The sequence below is a fragment of the Contarinia nasturtii genome, unplaced genomic scaffold (assembly GCF_009176525.2).
Source record: "Contarinia nasturtii isolate CC-2019 unplaced genomic scaffold, AAFC_CNas_1.1 Cnas_scaffold_493, whole genome shotgun sequence".
Taxonomy (NCBI): Eukaryota; Metazoa; Arthropoda; class Insecta; order Diptera; family Cecidomyiidae; genus Contarinia; species Contarinia nasturtii.
In genome coordinates, this window is record NW_022197846.1 from 2,913,422 (window position 1) to 2,927,023 (window position 13,602).

Below are 13,602 nucleotides of genomic sequence, written 5' to 3' on the forward strand. Positions count from 1 at the left end.
CCTCAAAAACTTGAAGCAAAATCACTGTTCATCGCATTTCTAATGAGATGAATGTGGTTTCAATGTTTTTCTTTTAAATTTTCTTGGCAAATTTAAAAATTACCAAAATTGCACCCTTAATCTACCTGTTATGTTTGTACAAGAATAGAAAATAATACAGTTAATCCAACGCTCGAGCTGTAATCGCTTATAATCGTGTCTAATAAATGTCATGTGATGCGATCAATGCAGTATTTAAATAAGATTTAAAATTCATTTGAAAATTTTTGTTTATTTTGATGTTTATGAGATGGAGTTGTAGCTATATGGACGTGCCACTGGATTCATGTCATGTAAAACCATTGCATTCGATGAATGAAGTCGCCTGACGTGAAAGGTTATTTTCCATTCAAAACATTCGTGTTTTATATAAAAAGATCCAGAGAGAGACAGAGAACAAATAGAAAGCCAAAGAACGGCAAATGAGAAGCGTTAAAAACGCATTGCTTAATCCAATGTTTAGGTCATGTAGCGCTTAACGAGTTTGATCGCATACACTGTATCCATTTTGTAGCATTTTTTTTCTCAACCCCTTTGTTTTCATTTGGTATTTTTTTTTGTGTTATTCATTCACTCGTGTGTGTTTTTTTCCAATAGGCACTTTTCTTATTTGAGTTGATTTTTAGCCGTTGCTTGGTATAACGGCCCTGCATCATGTAACCCTATCAAAAATTCGTTATGGTTTTTAAAATGCTACCTTCGAGCAGGGAGAATAGTTTCAACATCCGTAACCGGGTATGATATTTGCCCATAATCGTTAAGCGAAGCGAATGTTACAAAACCAGCAACAGTATCGAGAGCAACATAAAAAAAAAAATTACATTGTAAAAACTAAATTTTTTAAGCAAACAAGGGATTCAAAACGAATCCACTTTAGATGTTGATGTATTTGATTTCGTTTTGTTTTCTGGTTTTACGTGTGCATTTTTTCTCTTTCGTTGTATCACATTGAAAAGGATTTCGTTTCTGGTTAGCTCAATAAACATGTTCGAGAGCATTTGAACCCTGAACGCCTTCAATACACTGAATAAATATTTTGGCTGGCTTTATCTGTACCATTTTATTGCAATCAAGGCGATTAAAAGTTTAAAATTTTGATGGATTTATCAAACCGAAATTAAAAAAAAAATCCGAAAATAAATTTTATTATTGACTGAATTTTATTTGGATTTTATTTACAACTAAATCAAAAACTTAGAAAATGTACATTAAAATAATTTAAAATCATTTTGTGGAAAAAAATTCAAAAGAAAAAAAAATGAAATTCGAATCGGTCCTTAACATTGTACACTTATTATCACAAACACGTTAAATTACGATAAATTAATTAAAACGGCAAGACTTAATAAGCATAGAGATTTTTATAGTGGTCCATAAATTGGTTCGGTGTATAAAATCGATGTTCCAGGTCCATACGATTCGGGTGGTGTTCGATTACTTCCCAACAAATGTTTCGATTGATCTTTGTACCTGATTGATTTGTGTGACATTTAATTAAATTTGTTTTTGTTTTAAAGCAAAAAAGATGTTTATCAGAAATTGCACTTACTTCTTGGCCAAACAGCATGCACAACATGTGGCGATAAATGCAAAAATGCCAATAATGCCGGCCAAAATGACAAGCCAAGTTCCGGCCGATGCAACAACACTTGCAGCCGTAATGCTCTTTTTCACCGAACACGAATCAATCGCACTCACCGAATATTTTTCAAATAGATCGACCAACGATTGTTTCATTTCTTCCGAATCCATAATCGTTTGCATTTCATGTGGCGTTAAAACCGATTCATGGCGAGATAATTGGAAACAAGAGCTGAAATTAATTCAAGATTTTTTTTAAAGAAATTTATTTAGCACAAAGAGTACCGCATTCCTACCTTGTCGAAGAGAAATCAAATGTTTGATCTGATTTAGTTAGTACTTTTGTATCCAAAATATCAAGTTCCAAATCGAATGTTTTGAGTCGGTCTTGAATTGCATTCGCAAATTCATCAACAAATTCCTTAACTTCCGTTGGTGGTTTGGCAAATACAAAGCGCAACAATGATTTGTCACGAATTACAAAAATTTTCACTTTATTATGCCGGACACGTCTTGCCTGATCGATGTTATTCACTCGAACCAAAATCTCAAAATATCCATCCACAAAATCGGCAAGACTTTTGGCCGTTTTCAATTCGGCCGTTGAATTATTTAGTATGAAGAAATCTTTGACATTTTCAATCGAACTATTTTCACGTTTATAAAATTGTGGTATGAATGTTACATTTACGATTTGATAAAATAACGGCTGTGCATCTGGATCTTTATCAATGGCTCTGACTATGGTCAATGGAAATTCGATGGGCACATTCATACGAACACCGAACGATGGATTTTTTTCGATAAATTCTGGTAAATGGTCATCAACATCGACGATTTTTATATGGATTTCGATTTCTGAAAAATCTTTTCGATTATACGCTTTATGTGCAATAGCCGCATGTGATATTCCGTGCTTGAAGCACTTTATTGTTATCAAATATGATGCAACTTTCTCACGATCAAATTGCTGTAATGATCGCACGACTGCTGTATTGTTTTTTAAGCGTTCAATTGTGAAGAGACTCTCTTGATTCCCATCGATTATCACATAGTCAATGGCTCCGTTTTCATTTATATCTTCATCGATCGCTTGCAAATAACCGACTATTGTACCGGCTGGTTGTTCTTCTAAAACCGACATTTCAACTGGCGGCGACTCCTGAAATTTAAATTACGTTAAATCAACACAAAAGCAGAAAATTTCAAATCAAATTATGTCTCTTACTATTTCTCGTGCAAATCTAGGACGATGATCGTCAATATCCAATACATTGATGCGTAGTACTCTGGTTGCACTCTGCGGAGGCTGACCCTGATCGGTTACTTCGATTATAATTTTGTACATGGCTTTTGTTTCACGATCTAATGACTTAGTGGTTGTAATTAAACCAGACATTGAATCTAGAAAATTTTCATGATAAAAGATGTGTCAATAAATTCCGTCGTTTTTTAGTCAGCGACCGTTAGAAAATGAAATATGTGTACCAATTTTAAATGCAGATGCATCTTCAATGTCATCTTGAATTCGAAATGAGAGTATTCCACTCGGTGTCATTGCATTGTCCGGATCATTGGCAATCACTTGAAATACAGGGGTTGCAATGGTTGCATTCTACACACAGCGATAGAAAGATTATTGTATTAAATAATTCGCGCATGAAAAACCGAAGTCAATCTAAACATATAAACAAGGTGTAACACCACTCAACTCAATCCATTCAATCAATCATGTGTGCCATTCAGTCATTCAGTGAGATGACTCATCTGATTTTTTTTTTTTTTTTTTCAAATTCTCAAGTGATTGATTAATGACAGTTTGATGAATGAATAGTGTTAATAAAACGAAAACGGGAAACAACATAGAGAGAGAGAAAATAATGGAAATATTTACCTCGGTAATATTTGCAATTTGGCCGAGTCGTGGAGCTATGAAGTATGGTGCATAATTCGAAATAACATCACCAATGAATAAAACGAACGGTACATCGCTAAAGAGGGATTTTTGCTTTTCAACTCGGCCGCCATTGTCTTGAGCACGAATTATCATGTCATATGGTTCCGACCGGCCTCGACCGGTAAGCGGTGATTTTGTACGAATTTCACCGGTTTTTGCATTTATCTTAAGCAAACCAGCCGCATCTCCTTCAATCAAAAAGTCATAAAATATTTCGCCACCGGGTCCGTCATCCGGATCGAATGCACTTATATTAAACACAAATGTGTTAACTTCAGCATTTTCTGGTACAACCGCTGAATACGTTTTTTGCGAAAAACTTGGCTAAAAAAATGTAAAAAAAATGGATTTCAATTGAAATTACCGAATGAATCGTCGAAAAATGGATACTAACCGCATTATCATTTTCATCTAAAATGGTCAGCGTTACATCGGCAGTACTACGTCGAGTTTCGGTCGGTTTACCAGCCGCATCTTCTGCAATCACAGTGAATTTCATTTCTGGTGCTTTTTCACGGTCGATTGTTTGATTTGGTGCGATTTGAATGAGACCAGTATCTTCATTAATGATAAAATTTACCGCATGCGATCCGGACAGTGAATATCGAATTCTTTTAAAACCAAAATCTCGATCCTGTTGCGTTAATTCCGCATCATTATCTTTGGCATGAACAGTGACAACATTTTCGGGATATTTTGTATTCTCAACAATCATCGCTCTATAGCTTTTATGCTCGAATTCCGGTGAATTATCGTTCACATTTTGAACGATAACTTTAACTTTACTCACCGTTGTTCGCTTTTCATCGTCGCTTATTGCTTTGACGGTGAATTGAATGACCGTTTCGTTGAGTGCCTCATAATCTAATCGTTTCTCTAACATAACAGCACCGGTTTTTTCATTTAAACTAAAGAACTTATGTGGATCGACTTCAACAATTTCGAAATGATTTATCTTTTGTTCCATAACGGGATCTTCTGCAATTAGTTTGAATAGTGTGCTACCAATTGGCATCTCTTCTTTAACATTTACTTTGACAATTGGATTGCTGCTGATCCATCCTTTGTTTTTAAAAATCGGATTCGTATCGATGTACGATTGTATAAAAATGTTCACTTCAGCTTTGGCCATTTGTTTTTCTTTATTGTAAACGGCATTTTCATCGATAACCTTAACGGTTAATGATATCTCAGCGGCTAAATCATGATTTAAAGTGTTGTTTACAAAAATTTGCCCACTTGTCGAATCGATTCGAAATGCTGAACGATAATCGTATGAAGCAATCGATGATAATTGAATTCCAGTTTTTGAAGCCCCTTCGATCGGATCGATGATTGAATAGGTCAATTTTGCATTCACATCCGTATCGATTGCAAATGTTTGCAATACTTCAGTTCCGATTGGTACACGTTCCGATACAAATGCCGTGTAGCTTGCTTGAGAAAATCTAAATGAAAAATATTCAACAAGAACAAGAAAAAAAATAGTTCTCATTGCAAAATGCAAAAAAAAAATATATATTTAAAAAAAGACTTACTTCGGCGGCTTATCATTTACATCACTAACTTGAATGAGTAATGTTGCCGTACCAGTTTCGCTGATCGGATAGCCAGCATCGACGGCGTTTATAATCAATGAATATTCATGTGGATTTGTATCGCGATCTAATCGTGCAACTGTTGACACCGAAACTAGTCCCGTTCTGAAATGGTAAACCGTTTTAAATGAGCATAACCACAAATAAAAACAATTTTATATAATCTCAACTAACTGTTCGTCAATAACGAAGTTATCGTTTGCTCCAACGATGCGATACGTAAGCAAAACATCTAAACCATCCGGATCGGTTGCCGAAACGGTTGTCAAATTGTAGCCTGGAGGTGCATTCTCGGGAATTGAAACCTTATACCGTGTTGGTCCGGGTAATTCGCTTAAATCAACGCTACTGAATCGTTTTTTAAAAATTGGTCGTTGATTACCCGAAATGCCAACGCGAATCAATACTCGCGTTGTATTTTTCAATGATGGTATTCCAAAATCGGTTGCCGTAACAACCAATTCGTATTGGCCGCGTTCTGTGTCCACCGAACTAACGGGACTTTCGATTTTAATTTCACCCGTTTCACCATCAATTGCAAATACATGACCCGACACACTATTTTCGGTGTCAATCGAATATGAAACTTTGCCATTACCTTGCATTGGTCCATCAATGTCAATTGCTCGCACATAGAATTGTGGCTCAAATTCTGTGGCACCTTCTCGAATAGTTCGTGTATACTCAGTCGATTCAAAAATTGGCGCATTATCATTTTCATCGTGAACATAAATCAATATATTGGCATTTGTTTCCCAACCGTCACCGTCGATGGCAACAATTGACAAACTATAACTCTTTTGATTTTCATAATCTAAATTCTTTTTCACATAAATGCCGCCCGTGTATTTTTCAGTTCGAAAATTTTCCGATCCAAAACCTTTTAGTGCGTACGTAATTTTTCCATACTTACCACTGTCCTTGTCAGTGGCACTGAGATCTCCGATTTTCGTGTCAATTTCAGCATTTTCACTAATCGAAAATTCGTAATTTAATTTATCAAAAATGGGTCCATTATCATTGACATCTTGCAGAAAAACCGTTACACTGGCACTCGATAAGCCAACACCATTCACCGATGCAATCAAATCAAATTTTAGAATGCGTAAATCGTGATTATCAACATCATAATCTAATCGAGATGGATCCAATACTTTAACCACAATCGGTGTACGATTGTGACCAATTTTTGGACTCACTTCAAATACGTTATCAGCATTTAATACATTTTCCAGTGATAAATTGTATTGACTGTTTACACCCAAATCTTTGTCATCCACATAAATCGATAGACCCGGTAACGGTGTTCCGGTGCCCAAATTTTCCGGTACATCAATTTCAAAATGTTGTTCATTAAATTCGGGCATATGATCATCAATATCGGTAATAACAACAGTTACTTGGGTTGTTGAAAAATCGGCTGGTATCTCACCATTTATCATTTCAGTGGCACGAATTTTAAAGGAATAAACGCCACCATTTTGAAAAATGTCCACATCTTCGCGATCGATTGGAATGTCTGTCGAATACAAGAAACCAGTTGCATTCGATGAAATTTGCTCCAATTTAAAATATCCCTTATCTTCGTCTTCAAGCGTTAATAGTATTGGTCGCGGATTGCCTGTATCACCATCCTGTGCATGAATGCTCAGAACTAATGAATCTTCAGATAAATTCTCTTGCAACGTCACCGAATATGGTGCATTCAAAAAAATCGGCGCTTGATCTTGTTTATCAACAACATTTATCGAAACGGTGGCCACCGATGATAACGGATTTGTTTTCGAACCGTCTTGTGCTTGTATTGTTAAAATATATGATGAACGTGATTCAAAGTCAAGTGGTTTCATTAATGTAATGATTGCAGTGAAATTTCCTTCACTTATGCGATCGGTAAAAATATCAAAAATTTCGCAAATATCGTCAAAATCGCCTTCGGTTGGTATGCATGTCAGTGTGACTTCGGCATTTTTTCCTTCGTCCGGATCGGTGACCATAATGTTTGGTGAAACTTCGATAATACTGCCGATTGGCGTTTCTTCGCTAACGCTCGTCGAATAAGGTCGTGCAATAAACTGGGGCGCATTATCATTGAAATCTTTCACAGTGATTTCTCGCCGCAACGACACCGTATTTGGTTCAATGCCGAAAATACTTTCATCTGAAATGACATAGAATGAACGAGAGAAGAAAAGAAAAGAATCGACTCACATTTTTTTAGAAAGAATGAAAGGTGCTATGGAATATAATGTGTGAATACAAAAGAAATCGATCAAAATAAGCACAGTTCGACAGCGATTCCAAGGCCAATGCAAAAAATCACATTTTGCTATAATTTTTGACTCTGTCGAAACTGGTCATGCTACACATTCTCATCTCATATTTTGTCGGTAAAACCTCATTACACTTGTATATTTCTTCAACTAAAAACAGATGATAGTATATACATAAACGATCCACGTAATAAGTAATTACCGCTATACAATATGAATCAAAAAAGAAAAAGAAGCAGCAGAGAACACAATGCATATAACTGTGTTTACACTGTCATACCGGTTTTCCGCTTTGGATAGTACTCTTCGTTGTGAAGCAAGCGCTTGAAAGTCACATTAGTGGAAGTCTTACGTTTCATTGAAGTCTGTGTGTTTTTTTGTCTTCGTCGAAGAAGTGTATATACATGTGTGTGATCGATGTGTAGTATTGAAATATAGATACATCTTTTTTCAATGTGTTCGAAGATTAGATGAACAACAAAAATGACATAGTTTCAAAACGTGTATCACCGTTACATGCGCGACTACCGAAGAATTGGCGGATGTGATTTAACATTCTGCATGAGATGGTACACCGAAGCAATAAATGCAAATATCGAATTTCGATTGATTTGTTTCTTCTTTTGCCGACCCAATGACACATAAAACCATGAATTCATTGTATACGCGCGCAACACGCACCATTGATACATATTGTTTCATTTAACTCACCTGTTATGCTGATGATGACTTCAATTGTGTCTTGCTTTTCTCTGTCCAGTTCTTGTCGCAATCGTATCAATCCGGTGTCTCGATCAACGCTAAAAACTGGCCCGGAAATACTGTAACGAATATGGCCACCATCTGGATCAACTCCTGTATACGAAAAAAAAAAAACAATTGCACAAGCAACCAAAAATTACATACCATTTAATATCGTTTTTTTTTCGTACAAAATAACTTTTTCCGTTAGAGCATAAAAACAGAAAAGAAAGAAAGATGGAAAAAAATAGACCGTTCTCTTTTTTTATGTGCTCGGCTATTACAATGTTGTTTTTCCATTTCACAATTTCACAAATAAATAATGACAATAACAATAAAACAAAACAAGAAGAATATTTCTACTATGCACGGCTTTTTATGGCTTTACAACTGAATGGAATACATGTAACGCGTTTATCGTTTTCGTTGTAGACTTCAACTTGAAATGATACAGTGCTGTTACCGCATTAGATAATTAATGTTACATTGACATTTCTGACGATTTACCTGCATTCGAATGTCTTTCGAAAGAAAAAGAAAAGGAGAAAAGATCGACTCATTTTAATGAACATGTGTTTGGCATGGTAGTCATTTGATTTATGTGAATAAGGATTATTATTTGTAATGGCATCAATTAATCAAAGAAAAATGTGCGGAAAATATTGTGTGAGTGATTAAAATATATTCACTCTTTATTGCTCATTTACCGTCGTGTTGTTTTTGTTTGGCACCTCTTTTTGTATTTTTGTTTTCAACTAATTTAATGCGCAACGATGTAATTAAGGAAAAGCGAAAAATTGGAAAATTACGGTGGTGATTAGGCGGTAAGTCAAAAAATGAGGCAACATTCTGATATGTTTTATGTGTAGTGAATGTGATTTCACTGCTGTTACGCACGCACTTCTCATTTAACTAATCTGATTTAGATATTTGCTCTCACGATTCTCTTTCTAAGAGTTCGTTCGATTTTTTTTTGCGTATTACATTTTACGCTATGGCTCGCAATTGGTACACAGCATTTGTGCTTGATGCTACAGCAATTACATGCATTTAATGCTTTCTAGTTGGCGTCAAAAGAAGTTGGAGTTTAACTAACAATCGAATACAGCGGCATACATACATTTTTTTTTCATTTCTAATTCAATTCATTTAATTCACCACAAACTTAGCAGAGTTTTGTTCAAACTTACACACTTGTTAAGACAATCATTTTATATATCAAAGGTGCTATTCTCTCACGCCACAGTTAAGCCATTTTTTTTTTAAAGTTAAATGAAAATAGAAAAAAATGGAATTGAAATCGGAACAAAACACTATTGTGCTTTGTTTTATTTATGATTTAGAATTTGTTGTGGTCTGTTTTCTCTCCCTCTCTCTTAATTTTCCAGCAATTTCGTCGAAACAATGGCATTTCGTCTGGATAACGATGGGTGAAATATTGAATCACCATTCAAAATCACAATGAACAAAATGTTTTGGCAAAATTTTGGCAATAAAATTAATAACATTACCTTTTAATTGATATACGGGACTATCGATGGGTGTGTTTTCCGACAGGCTGAATCGCGACATATCGCCGGAGCCGGGTATAAAATAAGGCGGCTTATTCACCAATTGACCATGCACCAACCGAGCATATTCACAAAACAATGGCACTAACGTTATAATTATCGCGATTGATTTCATCATTTTGACTAAAAATTCTTCCTTTTTTGTCTTACTTATTTAATATACAACTAGTCGCTGTACCATATGAACACTTAATGAAATCGTTTGCCAAATGATAATGATACAAATGCGTTCGAACACTATATGATCAATGATACAATCTTAAAAATGCTTTTTAACCAAGAGATGGATGTATTGTTTATGTAAATGCCCAATTTCAATTATTTGTTTTGCTTTTGTTTCAACATTTCAATATTGATCAACGATGATTCATCATCAAAACGCGGTGGTGCATCGATGCCAAAATCGTTTCATAACAGCCAGATGCGCGATGATTTGCGATGATCGTCGTATATATATATCATATATCTGATGATGATGTTATGCTAAAGTAATCACTCTTCTTTCATCACGTACAGTTTGAATGTTTCCCTTTCATCATGTTTGCAGCGAGCTTAAGAAATGATTCGTCACTGCGTAATCATTCTTTTGTTTTCAATTTTGTGAACTATTGCAGATGATCACATGCCGCATCACTGATTTAATGTTATTACACTTTGTGTCTGACTGATTTTTTGGTGAATTTTCTTTGTTTTCTCTTTCTTTTTTCTTTTTTTTTTTTTCTTGTTTCGTCGATGCACTCATTCGATCATTTCACCCGAATATCTGTTTACCGTATGAATGGACACTCGAAGCAATAAATTGTACTAAAAAAATGAAATTTCATAAATGCGGTCATTCCGCTCATTCTTTTTTCTTCTTCTTTTTTTTATTCGATGTTTATTATTTTCGGAATTTTTCCGCTTCTCTTTTCACCAATTGTTTCTTTCACTAAGTTCAAACAGATGAAGAAAACAAACTAATACATCGATGCGCACAATGCAACACTCACGATGACGCGACCGTAAATGATGTCTCTTCTCTTCAAAAAAAAATCCAACTAAACGTTCTTGTTTCTTGTGTAAAAATTTGTACTCTTGACTTGGGTGCGTCACAGATGTCTATTTCTTGTTTATAATCAAGCCACACAACTTCGTTTTTTTCACTTTTGAGTTTGAGCTCGTTTTGAGATCGACGTTTTTTTTTGCAATATGCAAATTCGCATTAAATGATTATGGAAGTGCTATCATTCACATTTACCACAAACTAGTTTTGGTCGACAACAATTCAAGATATAAAAAAAACCTTCAAAAAATAAAGAACTTTATTTAAATAAATTGTGTCCGTTTGGTCGCATTTTGGTTTAAAATGAAATCACCCATGAATGCGTGTATATAGTACGGAATAATTTAATTTACGCACGCACCGACCAAAGTACCAAAGTGCACTGTGTTCTCAAGAACCACAACGTGATGAATAAAACGAAGTACACATAAGTCGAACGGAACGATGTGTGTTTTGAACTTTAAGTCACTCGGTTTCCGCGTCAATTCTCTTTCTATCTTCTTTTTTTCTTCACCAACACACCAAACAGCGTTGACTGTCTCTCACAAACACATAGCAAATGAACGAAATGCACGCGGCAGCTAAATGAGTTTATCAGAAAAACGAAGAAATGGAAGAGTGGCAAAGAAACGATATGTAAATTCGTACAGTCATTGTGACCAAGAGGTGATCACAGCCGAAACGAAAGATTCTAACTTACCAAAGTGGTCGCTAAACAGCACTCGCCGAATGCTTTCTAGCTCTTACTTTACTCACCATTGTTCATGTGATCTAAAAACAGTTACAGTTCTTCAGTTAAGCACACTTACAAATGACGGTAACATTGGGCATTTTACTTTGTCTTCAACGAAATATTGTAAAAACTGTCTGCAATTGCTTAAACAAGCACGAAGCGATCAAAACGAATCGAATCATTTAACTCAATGTTAAATTGGGCTGAACAAAAAAATTGTTGCATAACTTTGGGAGTTTTTTTATACTCTTTGAGCAAATTCAATAAATTAGTGATAAATATCAAGTTTATTTACGTCAGACTAACAGTATTCATTTGAAAAGAATGAAACGACATCGCTGATGTCCGGAAAGCAAAAATAGGCACGAGAAAATATTTCGTTATTAATAAAAAGTTCACTCATTTGGAGCTATCGATCTTGTGATAGTTTTAACACTTGTGATATCGACGACGGTGAATACTTGGGTTGAACATTTTCTGGATGATTGATGAAGAATTGCCATTTTTTGGATGTTCAGGATGATTCCACATGAAATAAGAGCCATTGCGTTGGGTAATTAACAAAAAGATAAAATCACACTTCAGTTTGTCAAGAAGTGATGTGACGCCATCTATCGTAAGTGCTTGTAGCTAATTCAAACTGAAGAGATGAATCATATTGTGGACGAATATTAACTCATATTAATTTTTAATGTCCACTTTTGCTGATTAAAAGTAAGTAAACTGAACTTAACTACTGACATTTTTTCTACATCTAAGGAGACAATATAAAGGGCGCGTAGCACTACAATCAATTAAAATGCTCTTTTCGTATAAATTTCGCGACACAGTTTATTTTAGAATCAATACAAATTCAATACTTTTAATAATCCTTCCAATCATACACTATATTATCAGTACAACTATAGTTGGGTTTGTATTCCTTTTTCCGACTGCAAGGTGCATAAGTTCCGAATTTTCCACGGACTGCAGCCATGTATAGCACCAAGTTGTAGACAAATTCTCTAAAATGGGAACTGGTTTATGTTTCCAGCAAAAACCATTATGACAGCCGTAATCGTATTTGTTTGGTTTAAAAAAAATTCCGAAGCGCTAACGATTGTGTTGTAGTAAAAAATGTAATTACAAATAGAAGCCCAACAGCGATTCTTATTGAATATTCTGAGTGAATCTGAGGTCAGTAATTTTGTGCACAGTTAACTGAATATCAATTAGCAAAAATGAACGGAAAATTTACAAATATCAAAAAAAAATAAACAATACGTTTTTCATTACAGATGCATTTTTAGAGTTCAGATTTTTACATTTTAAATGATTAGTTTTTTAACAAATCAATCATTGAATATTAACACTTTAAGGATACGAAGAAGGCATCCTATCATACACAATATCATCACCACAAATATAGTAATATTTGCAATCCCATTTCGAATTGCAAGGTGCATAATACCCTTCCTTTCCAACAAAAACCATTATGACAGCCGTACGGGACTTCTTTTGGTTTAAACCATCCCCATAAATTCGATATCGATTGTGTGGTAGCGAATATTGTAATTAGGAATCGAATCTCAACAGCGATTTTCAATTTAAATGTAATTTTAATGAAAACACTGACAGTGAGTCAGATGTCAGTAGTTTTGTGCACACTTAGCTGAACAAATACCAAAACTGAACTGAAAATAAATTTACAAAGAATAATACGTTCATCCACGAAATAAATATTTTCTGACCCTGACTGATAAGCACTGTAACACGGTCTATTATCTTGTGAACAGAAATATTCACACACAGTACTATCACAGCAATGAAAATTTCGCAAATAGAATCAAAAGTTATGTACACCGCATTTAAACCAAAAACCTAGTGCTCTATGCTCCCAAATAATAAAATTATCGCTGCGACACGATTTTTTTTTCTTCATTTGAGAGAAAATGAAAAGAAAATTTTCGGTAATTTTGTCAATGTTTATTTTTTATTAGTGAAGAAAAATACATTTAATATTAACATTCAAAATATATTTTAGAAATTTAAATATCATATACCTATGTCATAAAAACACTCAATAAA

General features: G+C 34.7%; 1 protein-coding gene across 1 annotated transcript; it reads right to left on the reverse strand.

The window, feature by feature from the left end:
* Positions 1-1,316: 1,316 nt before the first annotated feature.
* Positions 1,317-11,246, reverse strand: LOC116339192 (cadherin-23). The gene is made up of 11 exons (XM_031764910.1): positions 9,701-11,246; positions 8,160-8,303; positions 5,350-7,336; positions 5,116-5,280; positions 3,972-5,025; positions 3,515-3,901; positions 3,109-3,235; positions 2,849-3,024; positions 1,917-2,782; positions 1,589-1,852; positions 1,317-1,509 (listed from the first exon to the last, which is right to left on the reverse strand). Exons 1-11 carry the CDS (start codon positions 9,876-9,878, stop codon positions 1,401-1,403), a joined length of 5,457 nt encoding a protein of 1,818 aa, XP_031620770.1. The 5' UTR covers positions 9,879-11,246; the 3' UTR covers positions 1,317-1,400.
* Between the last annotated feature and the right edge of the window lie 2,356 nt (positions 11,247-13,602).